We start from the raw sequence: 19,732 nt of genomic DNA on the forward strand, positions 1-19,732 counted from the left end.
TAAATATCATTTAAAAATAAAATTTTAATTTTTGCATTATAAACATTTAAAAAACATTAATTATCAACATACAAAATTCAAATACATATAAACATAATATTCATAATAACAAAAATGAAAACTTAAATTTAAATATTTATACATTTATATTTATTATATTTTTTAATTTATACATTTCATATAAGTATTATGTTACTATAATTAACTGGAAAAAGAAAAATTAAAAATAAATTTCTTTAAGCTTAATACCTATATAAAATATATAAATTATAAAAATGAATTTCATTAGGTTTAGTACTTTTTAAGACTACAAATCCTCAATTAAGAATATAATTATTAATATTTCTCAATTTTAATATATATGCTAACAAATATTTTGAAAATAAAATTTATTAATGTACATATTTTTTTAAAAATAAATACTATATAAAAATATATAATTTAATCAAACTCGTTCATCACATAAATTTAAAATCTAGTATTCTCATCGAAATAACTGTACATGCGTATTTCTATTATGAGAATAAATAAAATATTGCGAGATTTCATGATTTTAACATTAAGTTGCCATGTGTGTTTCACGCTTGCAGTAGAGTGTTATCCAAATCTTGTGAGATTTCTAGAATATGATATTAATAAATTGACTAAATTGAATTTTTAAATTATGAAAATTTGTAATTGGAATCATAATCATATTAGTTATAATCATTTAATTTAATATAAGGATATAGGCATGTATTAATTATTATAAAAGTAAATATAACATTGTAAAATCATATTTAATATAATTTAAGAAATAAGGAAGGAAAAGTACTGTAGGAAAATGTGTAAGGAGATTTAAATCCAAAAATGAGAGGTAGAAAATTAAAAAAATCTATTTAAAGTTATTTGTTAACTGTTTTTTCTCCACACCAGTGAATCCCTAAGACTAGCTAAACAAAGTCGAGGTCCATAACGTATTTGGCCAATCGTTTTGTTCCATTTGTGGCAGAACACAGAAAACGCCACAAAACCAAAGCTTCCACGGAACGGGTCAATTGCTGAATGCTCATATTTTTAGAAACTTCCATCACGAATAAATAAAACCCTACTTCTGCATGGTTTCTCATTGCAATCTCCTCAAACACTAGTAAAGGGAAGGAACCGTACCTTCCTCAATAAAACTTTCTCTCCGATTTGGCTTCTCAGTTTCGGTTGTCATCGTCGGGGAGAAACAAAAAAAAAACCCACAAAAAGATTATAACCCAAAAAACCAAAAATAAAATAAAATATGAAAGGTAAAGTACTAGGATCCACTGTTTCTCTTATCCTAGTGGTGGGTGTCGTAATTGGCGTGGTTGCTGTAGTTCAAAGTCCAAAGGGCGTCAACAACAGCAATGGAGGAGAAGTGAAAAGCACCAACAGGGCAGTGACAGCGTTGTGCCAAGGCTCAGACGACAAGAAACTGTGCCACGATGTTCTGTCCTCTTCAAACAGCACAGACCCAAAGGAATACATCGCAACCGTGGTGAGAAGCTCGATGGACAGTGTTATCAAAGCATTGAATATGAGCGACAGGCTGACGGTGGAACACGGCAACAGCAGCGCCGGAATGAAGATGGCTCTGGAGGATTGCAAGGACTTGTTGCAGTCCGCAATGCACGACCTGGAGGCCTCAGGCGTCTTGGTTAAAGAGAGCAGCCTCCAGGACGTGCACCAGCGGACCGCCGAGCTCAAGAACTGGTTGGGAGCTGTTGTTGCCTACCAGCAATCTTGCCTCGACGGCTTCGACACCGACGGCGAGAAGAAGGTTCAGGAGCAGCTACAATCTGGTAGCCTTGACAACGTTGGAAAGCTCACAGGCTTGGCACTCGATGTCGTGTCAGGGATTACACACATTCTCCAGTCCTTGGACTTGGACCTTGCTCTCAAGCCCGCCTCTCGTCGCCTTCTTGACGTTGATGATGATGGCTTCCCCACTTGGGTCTCCTCTGCTGATCGCAAGCTCTTGGCCAACGATCCTGTTTTGCCCCATGCTACTGTTGCTAAGGATGGTAGTGGTCAATTTCATACTGTTTTGGACGCTATTAACTCCTACCCCAAGCATCACCAGGGTAGATATGTTATCTACGTTAAGGCTGGTATCTATGATGAGTACATCACCGTTGACAAGAAGAAGCCCAATCTTCTCATCTACGGTGATGGCCCCTCAAAGACCATCATCACTGGCCGCAAGAACTTTCACGAGGGTACCAAGACAATGAGAACCGCCACCTTCTGTATGTTCATTTCTCTCTCTCTCTCCTTAACCGGATAGGTTGAGGAATAATATTTTTTTACTGAATTCTTTTTAAAAACAACATGCAGCTACTGTTGCTGAAGATTTCATGGCCAAGTCAATTGCATTCGAGAACACCGCTGGTGCAGAAGGACACCAAGCAGTGGCACTCCGCGTGCAAGGTGATCGTTCAGTGTTCTTTGATTGCGCTATGCGTGGTTACCAAGACACATTGTATGCCCACGCCCATCGTCAGTTCTACCGCAACTGCGAAATCTCTGGAACAATTGACTTCATCTTCGGCTACTCCACCACCTTGATCCAGAACTCAAAGATCTTGGTGAGGAAACCCATGCCAAATCAACAGAATATAGTGGTGGCTGATGGCACAGGCCAGAAGAACATGCCCACTGGAGTAGTCCTCCAAAACTGCGAGATCATGCCTGACGCTTCCCTCTTCGCTGACCGCATGATCGTGAAGACTTACTTGGCCAGGCCATGGAAGGCATTCTCAAGGGCAGTGTTCATCGAGAATGTTATGGGCGACTTGATTCAGCCCGAGGGTTATATTCCATGGAACCCAATTGAGCCAAACACACAGGATTGTTACTTCGCCGAGTTTGGCAACACTGGACCAGGTTCCGTTACTCAAGCAAGAGCTAAGTTTGCCAAAGGTCTCATCAGCAAGCAAGAGGCTGCAAAATTCACTGCTGAGCCTTGGCTCACAACTAGCACTTGGTTGCCTTCCGCTGCCGTTCCCTTCGATCCTAGCTTCACCAAAGCTTAAGCTTAAACTTGGGGATCAGAGAGAGAAGGCGTACGTGCACGTTAATTTGCATGTGCATGTTGAGCGTTATAATCTCTTTTTAGCTTACGTTAATATGTACTCAAGAGCGGGGAATAAAACTGCTACCTAATTTCAATGCAGTGACATAGCTAATCGATCCCTGCAACTGGTTTGAGGATGTGATTTGTAATCGTTGAATAGCTTTTCATTTTATGATTGGTCTCTTTTTGTATCAACCACTTGATCAGTGTGCATGTAAAATAGACTGATGATGTGAGAAGAAGCAATAGAAAAATTCTTTTTGTTATTTAATAGAAACTACGTACTTTGCCAACTAAAGTTCAGGATTCCAGTTTTTCTTTTTGGGAAAATTTGAGGAAAAAGAAATGGTATAAAAATATTAAAAAAAAAGTTCAGAGACAAATGAAAACTCAAATCGATATATTAGGTCACAACTTTATTTGTGTTTTTTAATAAATGAATAAAAAAGAAAGGCCTACCTATTTTTTTTAATTAAAATGTATATTTTAGAATTTACTGTAAAAATTCTTAAGGGGTTTCCTAGACTATCAATGATAGGAAACAACAGGATCTTGAAACCTATGGTTCTCACAAACAATCAATAAACAACAATAGATAATGATGTGTACATTTTTCCATAGGAAGACTTGTACCTTTCTCCATAGGAACTCCTCTCCGGTGCACTTTGATTTCTTTGAAAGAGGAGAAAAATAAGTTTCACTTCCTTTGGCCTTTCTTTTCTGCCTCTCTCCGTTAGTGATGGCTATGAGTGAGAGAGAACACTTTTCTGGTCAGGAAGGAGACCTTATTTCACGTTAGTGGGTATTAATCCCCTTTTATAACCACTACTCCCATCAAGTAGCAGTAGCTCAAGAAACTTCTCCTATTAAGCTCAATTACAATTTAGCTCTTAATCGTTAATTATTTATTTATTAGTCCCTACATGAGTCACATGCCTCTCACATGAGACATTAATTCTTACATTCTCCCACTTGGCTCATGTGACATTAATAAACATTATGGACTAAATAAATAAATAGATTAACTAACATAATGCGCATTAAAATTGATTAAATTGTTCTATACATTGGGTACATCATAATTTCATGATTAAGAATAAGAACCAATTCAAGTCATGGCGGTTGTACATCATCTAATCGACATAGTCCCTTCCATGTACTACAAATTAGTCTTCTCCTTAATATGACCATTAGTTAGGAGTACATAATTGGTCCAACATAATGTCTTCATTCAAGACAAAACCTGTTAACATTACTCTAACACAAATATGCATGCAAACATAGAGAACATGTAATCAGAAACATATCATAATTGAGCTCAGAGTGTCACTAAAAATACATAAGATAAATTACACTTAATGATCATCAATAACAATAATGCCCATACTTTCAACATGTTCTATAATGTCTTGGGCGGTAATCCCTTATTCAAAGGGTCAACTATCATAAGGTTTGTGCTAATATGTTCTATTGACACTCTTTGTTTCTGAACTTCTTCCTTCACGACAAAGTACCTCAATTTCATATGCTTAGCACCCTTAGAGTACTTGTCGTTCTTACAAAAATATTGCTACGGAGTTATCACAATACATTTTCAGCGGCCTAGCAATACTGTCAACAATTCCAAGCCCTGAAATAAAGTTCCATAGCCAATTAGCCTGAATTGTAGCCTCAAAACATACTACAAATTCAGCTCTCAGATGCAACAACAACTGATGCATACAAAATTACTTTCATTTGTTTTCGTTCTATATCATTTCTAGGACATTGTGTGAGACTAACTCTGTCTCATTTCTAAATTAGAATAGGCGATGTTAAACACCTTTCCATCTTGAATCTATCTAGCACTTTATCGATATATATACTTTCTTAGATAAGCCTAACAATCCTTGTGATCTATTATGGAATATTTTTATCCCTATCACATAGCTTACCTCACCCATATCTTTCACTTCAAAGTTTCTAGAGAGAAATTTCTTAGTCTTATGAAGAAGACCAAGATTGTTAGCTGCAAGCAAGATATCATCAATATACAGAATTAGAAAATAACTTTACTCCCACTGATCTTCAGATACATACATCGATAAACAGTATTTTCCTTAAATCTAAAGGAAATAATGATATCATTAAACCTCAAATACCATTGGCGGGAAGCTTGCTTTAAGACTGTATATTGATTTTTTTTAGTATGCACACCATGTGCTCATTTCCTTCAACTGAGAACCTCATTGGTTGGTCCATACAAATATTCTCCTCTAAATCTTCATTCAGAAAGGCGGTTTTCACATCTATTTGATGTAGCTCCAAGTCATAATGGGCTACTAATGCCATGATAATCCTGAAAGAATCCTTTCGTGAGACCAGTAAAATGTCTCTTTATAATCAATGCCATCTTTCTGAGTAAATTCCTTAGCAACAATTCTAGCCTTGTAACATTCAAGGTTGCCATGAGAGTCACGTTTAGTCTTGAAGACCCACTTACAACCAACTCTCTTACAACCCTTTGGTAATTTTACAAGGTCCTAAACACCATTATGTTCCATGGAATCTATCTTTTCTTTCATGGCATTTAACCACTTCTCAGAACTATCACAACTTACAACTTGGGAAAACAAAACTGGATCATTATCATTAATGCTTAAGTTTGTTTCTATTTCATTTAGGTATACCACATAATCATTCGAAATAGCTGGTCTCCTTTTCTCTTTGAGACCTTCTTAATGCTACTTCTTGTGGTTCCTCCATAATAGGTTCATTATGCATCATGGGTTCATTATTGTGTTGCTCCTCTTCATTAATTTTGTAGCAATAACTGAAGGAGCAATCACCTTACTGTTAGAGGCATAAGCTAAAAGGACTTACACTCTAACTTCTTTAATTTCCATTTCTCGTGGAACTGTACTCCCACTGATTTCATCATTTCTAATGAACCTTGCATTTCCAGTTTTGACAATTCTCATACTATGATTAGAACAATAAAACATATACCCTTTTAACTTTTCTGGATAACCAATGAAATATTCACTGATTGTTCTTGCATCCAATTTTCTTTCTTGCGGATTATAAATCCTTATTTCTGCCTGGCAACCCTAAACATGCAGGTGCCTTATACTAGGTATCCTATTTGTCCATAGTTCAAAAGGTCTATTTGGAACTACCTTGCTAGGAACCCTGTTTAACAAATACATGGCAGTTTTCAAGGCATACATCCACAAAGATACGGGTAAAGTCTAATTGATTAACATACTCTTAACCATATCCGTTAAAGTTCTATTACACCTTTCTGATACACCATTTTGTTGTGGTGTACCGGGAATTGTGTATTGCACACAAATGCACGTTTCTGAACAAGCTTAGCAAATGGACCTGGGTGTTGCCCAGTTTCATCATATCTTCTGTAATACTTATCACCTCTATCATATCTAATAATTTTCACATTTATGTCTAATTACCATTTTACTTCATTGTAGTAAATTTCTAAGGCATCCATTGCCTAAGAAATCTCGGGCAGTAAGTAGACATAACCATAACGTGAATAATCATCAATAATAGTGATAAAGTATCATTCCTTTCCGAAAGAACTAACATCAAAAGGTCCACAAATATCAGTATGCACAATTTCAAGAAGCTGAGTGCTTCTTGTAGCTCCTTTCTTTGTATGTTTTGTTTGTTTTCCTTTAATACAACCCACACAAATATTTAGATCCGTAAAATCTAGATAAGGAAGAATTTCATTTTTTTTATTAATCTTTCCATCCTTTCTCTAGAAATGTGACCTAAACGTTTATGCCACAAGAAAACAGATCGTTCATTCACTAAACTATGTTTAGTGCCAACATTATGATGAGTTAAAACAGTTTCAGCATACAAACTGTTTATTTCCAATTTATATAAACCATCACAAGAATACCAGTACCAATGAGATGATTATGCTTAAATAAATTGAAACATTCATTACCAAATTAAAAGAGTATCCAGTAACATCAAGTTTAGATAATGAAACTAAATTACTAGATAAACTAGGTACATAAAGAGTTTCTAGTAAATCTAAATGATGTCCAGTGTCGAGTTTTACGCAATAAGTCTCGACTGCTTACACTGGAGTTTCACTCTATTCCCTATGAAAATGAACTTCTCATTTGGGCTTATGGTTTGGATTGTAAGGAATCTCTGCATAATGTTAGAAACATGAGTCATACATCCAGAATTAATCCATCATGTATCATGGAAAACTTTAGTTAAGTTTGATTCAAAACATACACGAGCATTAAACTCACTTTTCTTTTCGAACCAAGACTTGCACTTTAGGTAATCCTTATGGAAATGTTCGGATTTCCTACAAAATTAACAATTATTTCCCTTTGATACCTTCCTTTGGATTTGCAAAGAGTCGTCATTGTTCTTTAATGATCCTTTGCCTTTACATGCTTCTTCATAAATTTCTTTTCAAGCTCCTTGATTTCCTTGGTGGCTTACATAATGAACTGAGTGACTTCCTTGATTCTTAAGCCTTATTTTTTTTCCTGAACTAACATACTGTGCAATCCATGCACATTCCATTTATCTTTCATGGTATTATAGTTCATTTAGAACGGGCCAAACTCAGACGGTAATGAGTTTAGAACAAACTGAACAAGAAAGTTATCATTCACAGCCATTATATTCCCAAGGTCTTAAGTCTTGCTGCAATGTTTGTCATCTCAATGACATGTTCATACATAGTACGTGAACCATCAAACTTCATGGTGATCAATGTACTCATTAATGTCTCAGCAAAAGACTTATCAGCTGTTTGAGAGCACTCTCCCACTAATCACATAAACTTTTTAGCACTTTCAATTTTAGGGAGAGTTGTCTTAATACTGTTTGCAACAGTCATTCTCATCAACATTAGGCTGAGTCTGTTAGATCTTTCCCAAGTTTTATAATGGACTTTCTCTTCATTGCTACTAGCATCAATAAAAGTAACAAACTTCTCTTCCAACATAGCAAGATCATGATCCAAAACACTAAGGTGAAATTGGACTTGCTCATTTCAGTAAGAGAAGTTAAGCCCATTAAAATTGGCTCAGATGATACATAAGAATCCAATGAATTCAAAACATGTATTACATAATAAAGTTCACATAAGTGTTTTGAGACATAAAATACATGTCATACATGTGATTCATTCAGATAACGGTTAATGTATATTGATGTTCTCCTTTGGGTGATACACCAACACACAACATACAAACATAATGATGCTAATAAAATTTTAACATTATTTGACAATTAAATATGCACCAATTAGTAATATCTATTTCCTTTGGGCATATAAATAAAACTAATGATACACACAAATTGCCTACAATTATATTCATTAATTATAAGAACAACTAATCAACCTTTGGGCGATCCATAAATGCCTTATAACAATGAATTTCAATTACCCATAAACCAACAATCATATAATTTAGCATCCATTATTCTATGAGTAATTGGAATAATCATTAAGTTGGAATTAAATAACCTTACAAATTTGGTCACTTTGGTGACTAACAAATTCAACATACATTTAATTTCAACCAAATATAATTGAAATAATCATTAATTTGGAATTAAATAACCTTACAAATTTGGCCACTTTGGTGACTAACAAATTCAACATACATTTAATTCCAACCAAGTATAATTGAAATAATCATTAATTTGGAATTAAATAACCTTACAAATTTGGCCACTTTGGTGACTAACAAATTCAACATACATTTAATTCCAACCAAATATGTATGGCCTGGACATACTTATTGCTATTAACAATTTATAGCCATTCTATTAATTTCATTCCAGACCATAAAATAATATTTGCATTTATTTGTGTTTTTACATTCCAACACGTTCAACCAAATATGTAGCATATACATATATTTACTGCTACCAATAATTGCAAAACATTCACATTAATTTAATTACAGAACATAAATTTTCAATCCTTTAATCACGTTCAATAATAATTTTTCGGAGAAAAAAAAATCAAGTGGGATTGAAAATAGCAAACATAAGGTTGCAAATAGCAATTTCCAAAATTTCATATTCTTCCTACAACAAACGTACCTGCGCAGCTTTTCAAAATTGAAATTGAATCTTTACGTTTAGGCACGCTTCCTTTCTTTCACCATTAGAAGTAAAAACTTTCTCCAAATTTAATATATACATGCCGTGGAGCTTTCTCTCCCATAATCATAAGTTTTCAAATAATCTTTCTCCAAAAAATTGGTATTCAACAATAATAAAAATATTGCCAATAAAACAATACATGCAGCGGAAAATAAAATTCCTAAATTTCATAATTAGGATTTATGCATAATTGAGAGAAATTGAATTATCCATAAATTTCATAATTAGGGTTCATACATAATTGAAAGAAATTAAATTATCCCTAAATTTTATAATTAGGGTTCATGTATAATTGAGAGAAATTAAATCATTCTTGGAGAATCATAAATTTCATAACACATGCTCTGATACCACATGTAAAAATTCTTAAGGGGTTTCCTAGACTATCAATGATAGGAAACAACAGGATCTTGAAACTTATGGTTCTCACAAACAATCAATAAACAACAATAGATAATGATGTGTACCTTTCTCCATAGGAAAACTTGTACCTTTCTCCATAGGAACTTCTCTCCGGTGCACTTTGATTTCCTTGAAAGAGGAGAAAAATAAGATTTCACTTCCTTTGGCCTTTCTTTTCTGCCTCTCTCCGTTAGTGATGGCTACGAGTGAGAGAGAACACTTTTCTGGTCAGGAAGGGGACCTTATTTCACGTTAGTGGGTATTAACCCCCTTTTATAACCACTATTCCCATCAAGTAGCAGTTAGCTCTAGAAACTTCTCCTATTAAGCCCAATTACAATTTAGCCCTTAATCGTTAATTATTTACTTATTAGTCCCTACATGAGTCACATGCCTCTCACATGAGACATTAATTCTTACATTTACTAATCATTAAGTTTATATAAAATAGTAGTTGAGAAATAATTGTATTAATACTCTCTTTTTTAAAAGATTAAACAAATACACTCTAAGACTAAATTATTTAAACCAAGACATCCATCCTAAGCTTATGTTCTTTTTAATTATTTATAATTTCTTGTCTCTCTTATTTATTATTTTGAGATTTCATATATTATTATTTTTTAATAAGAATAAAATTAAAAATAATAATCAATTTCATCTTTAAATTTTAAAATGACAAGTAAATGTTTTTTTTTCAAAAGCGACAAATAAAAAATAAAATTAGTTTCAAATATTTTTTAAGTAAAAGAAAGCTTTTTATTTTATTTTTGACACTTATACTTGAATATACACTAAAAAATCATAATTTTGTATAAAAGTTGCATCATATATACTTGACCATTCTTTTTTGTTTTACTTGGTGATCGACTCCAATTTATATTACGATTTTATTCTTTTTCGTAAGTGTCTGTTTAGTTTAGGTCAAAATTAATTTTGTTAAGATTAATCTTAAATGATTGAATATAATTAATATATACTTAATTTAAATTACTATATATTTGTGTTACAAGGTTTTTTGTTTACTGTTTCCCACAAAAGAAGAAATAAAAAACACTAATAATATTCATGTTTATATAACTAATTAAGGTGAGGTAGACAGGTGTTGACTTTTTGGTGTTTTACTGTACATGATATTTTATGAAAGAGTAATAAGCAATGGAAATAAATTTTCTTAAACTTAAAAGAATTTGTGAGCACCAATTAATTATAGAGTATAAAATAGATGAAAATAGGAACATAATTTGTTTGGAAAACCCCTCAATGTAAGAGTAAAAATCACGGATATTCCGAACTAAAGAAATAACTTCATTATAATCAATGAAGATCCAAGAGAACCTCCAACAAGTGCACTAAAACGTGTTACAAACAGTTAAATCAAAACAAATCCCCAATTGGTATAATAGAACCAAGAAGATAAAACCCCAAAATATAGAACAGATAGTGCGAAACACTTATCTCTCTCTACATATGTCTATTTATCGATCCAACTGGATAATTTGTAATATCACGTGCGTAAAACCTGTTGTCCAAAAATCAACCCAATCCAACGGTGAACAAATTCTCATTTGTAATATGAAAAATGCTCTCTAGTGGGTATATGAAAATTACAATGATTTTCTCTCTCTCAATGATTTGTAATTGTTTCCCCTTGTTAAGAAAAAAAAATTATTTGTTTTGAGTAGTTCAGTTATTATCCTAGTTTTAAGGAGTGTGTTACTCCACGTAGCATAATGGTTGTGTTTTTCCTTGAACGTTAAGATTTCAGTTTCAGATTATGCAGTAGTGGTTCTTATTTTCTTGTTATTCTATTATATACTAGCCTATTTAATAGACATGGGTTTACTTATTTTGAATAACACAAAGAAATACATTTCTCATATTCTAGTCTTTATTTCTTTACATGTTAACAGTGATATCAGAGCCAAACAGGACCTATATATATATATATATATAACCAAGGCATTAGCTTTTGTGATAACAAGCAAAAGAGATGTCATCTCAAGGACACTTTGTGCAGTTTGATGGTCATTATGACCATTGGAGCATGTTGATAGAGAATTTCCTGCACTCTAAAAAGTATTGGCATGTTGTTGAAAGTGGTGTTGAAACACCTAATGCTGATGTAGCACTTACAGAAACACAACAAAAGGAGTTGGAGGGAATGAAGTTGAAAGATTTAAAGGCAAAAAATTACTTGTTCCAGGCCATTGATCGCTCTATCTTGGAAACAATTCTTGGCAAAGAAACTTCCAAAGATATTTGGGATTCAATGAAGAAAAAATATCAAGGCTCTAATAGAACAAAGCGTGCACAGCTTCAAGCCTTGAGAAAGGAATTGGAAATGTTACACATGAAGAGTGATGAATCGGTAACCAACTATTTTGCAAGAACCATGACAATTGCAAATAAAATGCAATTCCATGGTGAAAACATGGAAGATGTTGTTATAGCTGAGAAGATCTTAAGTTCCATGGCACCAAAGTACAACTATGTTGTGTGTTCCATTGAAGAATCCGAAGATGTTGATACACTCTCCCTTGACAAGCTCCAAAGTTCTTTGTTGGTTCATGAGCAGAAGATGAATCAAGATACAATTACAGAAGAGCAAGCTTTGAAGGCATCTACCTCTTGAAGAGGCAGAGGTAAGGGCATAGGGATAAGTGGTAGAGGTAGAGGACGGGGAGATCAAACACTATTAGAAAATACACTTTCAACATCGGTTATTTGGGGCCTTCTACATCGGTTGTAAAACCGATGTTGAAAGCATCGATGTTGAATGTATTGTTGTTAACATCGGTTTTAAAAACTGATGTTAACATAAAAATATTAACATCAGTTTTATAAATAACCGATGTTATAAAGAAAGAAGTACAACAAAATAAGTGTATGCGTGAGGGACGTTGGCATCAGTTTTCTGTAAAAACCGATGTGAATATGTTATATTAACATCAGTTTTTAGAGGAAACCGATGTGAACGTTCATCATTCATGCACCTATTTTGCTATAGTAATTTATGTATAACATTGGTTATTTATAAATAACCGATGTTATTGCATACAGTTTAACATCGGTTATTTATAAATAATCGATGTTAACCTATGTACATTAACATCGGTTGTTTATAAATAACCGATGTTAACCTATGTACATTAACATCGGCTGTTTATAAATAACCGATGTTAAGGTGAATGTTGACAACGGTTTTTGTTAATAACCGATGTTGTTTTCTTTAGTAACATCGGTTTTTGTGAATAACCGATGTTGTTTTCAAGTTTTTTTTATATAACCTTTCTGTTTTTGCAATAAACCCAAAATTGTACCTGTAAAATGTAATTTCAGACTTAATTCACAACAAATAAACATTTAACCTGCTTTCAAGCAATTTTAATCACACAATAAACAATTAATAATTGATTTATCATAAACAAATAATTCAATGTTCAAATTACATAAGAAATGTCAAAAATGTTAAACCAAAGTAAACTAAGCTAAACTTAATGTCCCTATACCCTAAGTCTGATCTCTAACTCAGAGATAAAACTGTGCCCACTGGATCCGTAACACCTTTAATCTCTCTGGCTCCAATGGTCTAGGATCGTTAAAATATTGCATGATGAAATAAATGGTAATAAGTTAATAATGTAATACAAATTATTAAAAAATCAGATTTGTTTGAAATAAACGTACCGCTTCCCAGTTATTCCTAAAAGTTCCTATAATGATGGTGGACATTCAGTGCATGACATAGTAGCCACACTCAGTACTTCCTTTTTGTCTATTACACTAAATACATAATGAAATTTTGATATTAATTAAACAATTATTGTACAAACACATAAGAAATATATATAAGTGGAAGTTTTATGTAAATGATGTACCTTGACGACAATCCACCTAGCATGAGCCTTTGATTTAGGCTGTGGAGCATCATCAAGACCTTTTAAAGCACTGTTCCAAATGAGTTACAAATAAAAACTGTTGTTGTTGAGGTATTTCAATGCAAATGTATAGAAAAGAACACTAACTTGTTAATAATCCCCTTAAGGTAGTTGTCTGGCCTGTTATGCAATGAACAAAACCAGACAACTAAGTGTTCCTTGGGCAAGATGACCACCATCTGCCAGTGTCCGCTGCAGTGGAGACGAATATGGGTTAGTATATTAGTAAACATTAATTAAATTAAGTTATTTTGTGTGACTTGCCCATTTAGGTAGGCTCCAAGATAGACATCGCGCTTTGAACTTTGCATCCAAGTCTTTATGTAACTTTCAGACTCAAATTCCGATTGCCCAGACCTCTGAATGGACTATGGCTCGAGGAATCCATAGATATCAGAATTCCCCGCTCGCATACTTGTATCAGTCAGATGCCTATTTATGTTAAGTCAAAGTTAAATATTTATGAATTGAAAGCAATAACTTGGATAATTAAAAGTAATATAAAATGACTTACAGAATCCACAACTGTAACACTGATATGCTGAGACATTGACCACCGTGTGCGATTTCCGAGAGGTCTTCATGCTTTATGTAGAGCGGGAAATCAAGATTAAAGACCCCGAACACGGTGGCATCCCATGTAACCTGGTAAGGCCTCAAGAAAAGCTCAGGGATGGTCAATGTCATCAGATAAAGTGGATCATCAACCTTCGGACCGGGCTTTGGAGGTGGTTTTGCCGGAGACACAGCTACCTGTTCATAAAACAAAGTTAAATGGCCTAATTTGAGACACGCTGAATGAATTAATTTAAAAAGAACAAACATATAGTAAGAATAAAGTACCTGCTGTGATAAAGACTTCACCAGATGTGTCGGTCAAGCAAGGAAGGTGTGAAGTGCCTGCCCCACTAAGGAAACCTCATCAGTGGGTACAGGAACTGCAGCATCTGCATCTGTAACCTCCTCCACACTCACCTTTACTTGGCCAGGCAACAAAGGAGTGTTATGAACAACAGTGGATCCCTCATAAACTCTCCACATGACAACTAGGCGAGCAGGATCTGCTTTTATGTACAAGCCGCACCTATCAGAGTCACCCGTATCAAGATCGTTTCTTGAGGGATCAACACAACTCCCCTTTGTGCTTACTCAAGGACCGGAGGGACCAACCAGAGGGTCGGGAGGCGGTGCAAGTCCCTGAGATTGCATCTGAGACTGAATTTGGGACTGCATCTGGCTAAATGATGCCATGAGCTGCCTCGTCACTTTTTCTGTGATAGACTCCTCTAATTGGTCCCTGATTTGCTGGGTCAGCTGCTGCAATTCCTTAGGAGGCAGGGAGGAAGAGGTGTGGGACGTCCGTGGAGCCGAACCAAAGTAGTGCTTGATGGTGACACCGGCTCCAGCAGCACGGACACGTCTAGGGTGCTTTGGACGTCCAATAGCAGCGGTCAGAACATCCTGACGTCCATGGGGGACGAAGGATCCCTGTGTCGCCTGCTCCTCAAAGGAATCTTGTACAGAAAACACACAGTTGTACATGGAATTCACAAAATATTGAAATATAATTGTAATGGTTAGTTGAAAATGACTTACAATCTTCTCAGCGATTTCCTTTGCAGCCTCAGTCGTCATCTCCCCTGTTTTCTTCGTGCGGGCCATCTTCCACTTCATGTGGCATCTGACCGGAGATGGAGGGTCGATGACGCCATCAACGCTTCCGGACTGTGCAGCTTCCTCGAGCTTCTTCTTCGTCTTCTCAGCTAGGAGCTTCTGCTCCAAATATTCATAACCCCCACGAGACAAAACATGGGGGGTAGTGTTCTGTTTCTGGATGGCCTGTGCCTTTTTGCGCACATCCTGCAAAAATAAAACAACAATCTTTCAAATTGGTAGAATGAAGTATAACAAGTTAATGTTTTTTGAAAAACAACTTAAATGGCAAGGAACATACCTCCCAAGAAGGGTCTCTGCGAGTTTGGCAAAATTGGGCCCATTTTTCTTTGCTTATGCCGTATTTCTCATAGACAGTGTCGTCCACACTATCGGTATCGGGTGCAAGGGCCCATTTCCTCGTGAGGTCTGATTTAAACTGCCTTCATCTCTCGCCCACAGTCTGAAGTAACTTCCTTTTCGTCCTACTGTCAGAAGCCTCTGGGATTTCAAATTCCGCCTGACAATATCAAATAAGGTTTATTTGTTACAATAATGTATTTTTTGGCTATTAATTAGACAACATCAAATAAGAAAATATAAATACTTGAATATCCTCCCAAATCAAGTCCTTCTGAGCAGTAGGGATCTCCTTCCAGTTCTCGTACGTGATGTCCACCTTATCACGTGCCACAATCCCCAAATAAGTTCTTAATTTCTTCCTGTGGGGACTGTTAGCCTTGCCGGTAGCAGGATCAATGTGGACCACTGGTCTCTTAGCACCAGCTGGTCTAGCAGACAAGGATCGTAGACGTGAGGCTTTGCGTGTCCATTTCACGGCAGACGGTGAAGCTGATGCATCGGAAATAGGAGGAGGAGGAGGAGGAGGAGGAGAAGGAGGAGGCGAGGTAGGTGGAGAAGCCATGATCTTGTATACATCATTAAAATGTAAATTTGGGTTACAGACAAATATCGACATCAACAATTCATTGTATTCAAAAACTATAAAATAAATATCAAACTTAGGTACACTACTATAAATTAAGAGAACAAAAGTAAAAAAAAACATGATGTTAAACATGTAAAAAAAATTCAAAACTTACTTTTGAAGTCATTTAAAATATATTAAACCATTATAAGTATTTCGTACATAATATAAATAAAGGTTACACAAATAAGACTAAAATAAATCTTTAATTTGGTGTGCTAACATAACGTTGATTGCATCAAATCAAGCGTTGATGGTGAAAAAATTGCTTACGCACGGTGCGGGATATGATGCACTCACACACGCTAGAAAGCATAATTTTACTAATTGGACCATCTAAAGCTTGCAAGTCTCCACCCATCATCATGTTCGAATTGAACAGAAAGTACCCACAAACATGCACTAAATTGCCTATAAACTCAAAACGTGTTTAATTGAATTTATTTTAAACTCTGTCATATGTGTTTGATTACAATTATGAGGCATCTCACTGCTGAATTTGGTTCAGCTTGGTCCTTTTGTCCTTGTTGCCAATGGTCTGCATAATGATAGTTTAGTGCAGTGTCTATTCTCTTCTAGGGTCAATCTCTAGTAGGACTCTAAGGTTTTTATTTTTTATTTATGACATAAAGGTTGATTGGATTAAGATATTTGAAAATTGGAACTTCAAAAGAGTCAAATTACTCTTCATGCCTTATTCTGGAATAGGACAGTTTCCTTTTCCCTGAATTTTTATATAACCTAAAAAATAAATGTAGATGGATTTGGCTTCATTTAGTCATATGGTTTGGACTTTAATCTTAGTTAATGTCCTTAGCATCATTTTCTTAAATAAGAAGACTGCAATGTGCAAATACTTTAGCCAACTTCTATAAGTTCTGGAGATGGTTTAGTCCATGCACCATCAGGTAGTTTCTTGATTACCAATTAATATTTTTTTTTGGTTTGTGCTGAACAAATAGATGAAATGGTTTTATAATGTAATTAATTGTGGCATTTTTTGACAAGACTCAGTTGAATCATGTGTTGCAATAATATGGTTATGTTGGTATGAGTAAGAGCTGCATATATTGATTTGGTTTATTATTCAGGTGGCTGAAACAACACATTTGCTATGGAACAATGAGCACATTCTGAATCTGATAACGCAAAACAGACAGGTGATTCTGCCTCTAGTGTTGTCAGCAATTGTACATAATGGTCAAAGTTATTGGAACCAAGCAGTGCTGAACCTGACTCAGAACATACTGTTGGGTCGGGGGAGATTGGGACCCTATTGATCCGCATGTTCCCATTTAAAAAAAAACACAGACGCCATTTCTGGCTACCTTTCTTCTCCAGCTCCTAGGACTTCAGTTTTTTGGCCATTGATTGATATTTTGGTCTTATATAACAGTAACATTAACTTTTAAGTTAGAGGTAATAGTAGGGTAGAATTCTCTTTTTAAAGTGACAACCCTATAATTTAAATCTCATGTTACAAATAAAATTCACCTAGATACTTTAGCTATGACCAATCACTGATGAGTTAAAAAGGCTGCCTCTATTTGCAAATTAATTATGTAAAAGCCTAAGGGGACCCAATGATCAATTCACACAATTCTCTTTTTGCTTTTACCTTATATCAAATTTGTGCAGATTTTCTTATATTTTTTCAAGAATATTATTGGATCGTTATCCTGTAACCCAAATCATATAGAATTCACGTGTTATAGTGGTTGAGTCAGGTAGCTAAGGGATGCATGAGCATGATGCATCCATCCTAAAATGCATCTTTCATGTCCGATTGTAAAACTGCTCTGTGTATATGAATTCAGCTTTATCAGCCTTTTGTTTTTATAAATAAAAAAAAATCTTTTTTTAATTTAATTTCCGTTTAATGGGGAGAGAGAAAGAGAGACAAAAAGCAAAGGAATCAAAGTCCTACATTCTTAGCTTTACTTGTATGTACTAGCTCTACGACTTTTCTATTAAAACTTGTATGAATGCTTTTCTTTCTTTTTTCTTTAGAGGGGGATCTACTCCATAACATAGGAATGAAGGACACAGTAAGAGGATCAAATCAAAGAAAGGTTGTAGGGGTGGTATTTCCAACTTGTATAATATCCCTGCTTTTTAGGAGATCTAGCTAGGAAGCTTCTTTTGGCAATATTTCTTTAGTGCAATTGTTTTTACTTGCAACTAGCTGTAGGGTAGAGTCTATACACTGTATTTCATTCATGGCTAAGCTTTAGAAAAAAATGTTAACTAAAATATTATTGCCTAGTTTCACTCACCAATTATGTAATAGCCCTGATGCTCATGCAGATCCTTTAAAAACCAAATTACCGTTGGATCCGTTCTTCACTTATAATTTATGTAATTTTATGAAATCTTGGAGGTGAGATGTATGATTGAATTTTATAAGAGTATAATAAATGAACACATTATTAACCATTTTTAGACTATTATAATTAAAATAATGTTTCCAGTATAAAAAAATATTTCTGGCTACCTTACTGCAGAAGATTGTTACTGCTAAATGGAAGACTGCTACAGCAGAAGAGAAGAAGCCTTATGAGGGGATATACCATGCGGGGAAAGAAGCTTATTTGCAGGTGATTGCAAAGGAAAAACGTGAAACTGACTCAATGAGGTTCTTGGAAGATGAGCAGAAGCAGAGGACTGCGATGGAATTGCTTGAACAGTACATGCAATTCAAACAAGAGACAGAAAAAGATGGAAAAAAGAACAAGTTACATATACCTCCCTTTGGACCATTCTTCTTTCTTGTGTGGTTATTGATGTGTTTTATACATGTTCACAAGAAAGAGAAGGATCCATTGAAACCAAAGCACCCCATGTCAGCTTATTTGTTGTTCACTAATGATAGGCGAGCAGCTTTTGCTGCCGAGAACAATAATTTGTTGGAGGTAATTGCGTGCCACCCTTGTTTGTGAATTGTGATCTTAGAGTTCATTAATCATGATTGAAGAACACATATAAAGGGTTCATTATTTAAATTCAGGTTGCAAAAATCACATCCGAAGAGTGGAAAAACATGACAGAAGAACAAAAAAGACCATATGAAGAGGTATGCTTCTTTGGTGTATCAATTATCATTGAGTCATTTAGACGCATAACTTATTATGTAACTCTCAGATGGCAAAGAAAAATAAGGAGCAATATGTCTTACAAATGGAGGCTTATAAATAGAAGAAAGATGAGGAGGCTGGCCATTTCATGAAGGAAGAGGAGGATCATATGAAACTTCAAAAACAACAAGCATTGCAACTGCTTAAGAAGAAGGAGAAAACTGAAAATATAATCAAGGTTTTTTATTTTACATCTTTTAGATTTTAGCATTTAACAATCTGGATGTATGCAAAACAAACTAAGAAAAGGGACAAGGAAATCAAATCCCAAAACAAAACAACAACAGGTGACTTTTAATCATAAATTTATAGGATTTGACTCGACAACAAATTGGCAATTGATTAATTACAGATTCTTGTATAATTATTA

General features: G+C 34.7%; 2 protein-coding genes across 2 annotated transcripts; both read left to right on the forward strand.

Annotated features, from left to right (window-relative positions):
- The first annotated feature begins 940 nt into the window (after window positions 1–940).
- On the forward strand, window positions 941–3,356 carry LOC100775225 (pectinesterase). The gene is made up of 2 exons (XM_003535243.4): window positions 941–2,258; window positions 2,347–3,356. The coding sequence occupies exons 1-2, from the start codon at window positions 1,271–1,273 to the stop codon at window positions 3,042–3,044; spliced, it is 1,686 nt and encodes a 561-aa protein (XP_003535291.1). The 5' UTR covers window positions 941–1,270; the 3' UTR covers window positions 3,045–3,356.
- Window positions 3,357–11,639: 8,283 nt separating this feature from the next.
- Window positions 11,640–12,281, forward strand: LOC106794855 (uncharacterized). The gene has a single exon (XM_014762750.1). The coding sequence runs from the start codon at window positions 11,640–11,642 to the stop codon at window positions 12,279–12,281; it is 642 nt and encodes a 213-aa protein (XP_014618236.1).
- Window positions 12,282–19,732: the final 7,451 nt, after the last annotated feature.

Source organism: Glycine max, chromosome 10 (assembly GCF_000004515.6).
Source record: "Glycine max cultivar Williams 82 chromosome 10, Glycine_max_v4.0, whole genome shotgun sequence".
Lineage (NCBI taxonomy): Eukaryota > Viridiplantae > Streptophyta > Magnoliopsida > Fabales > Fabaceae > Glycine > Glycine max.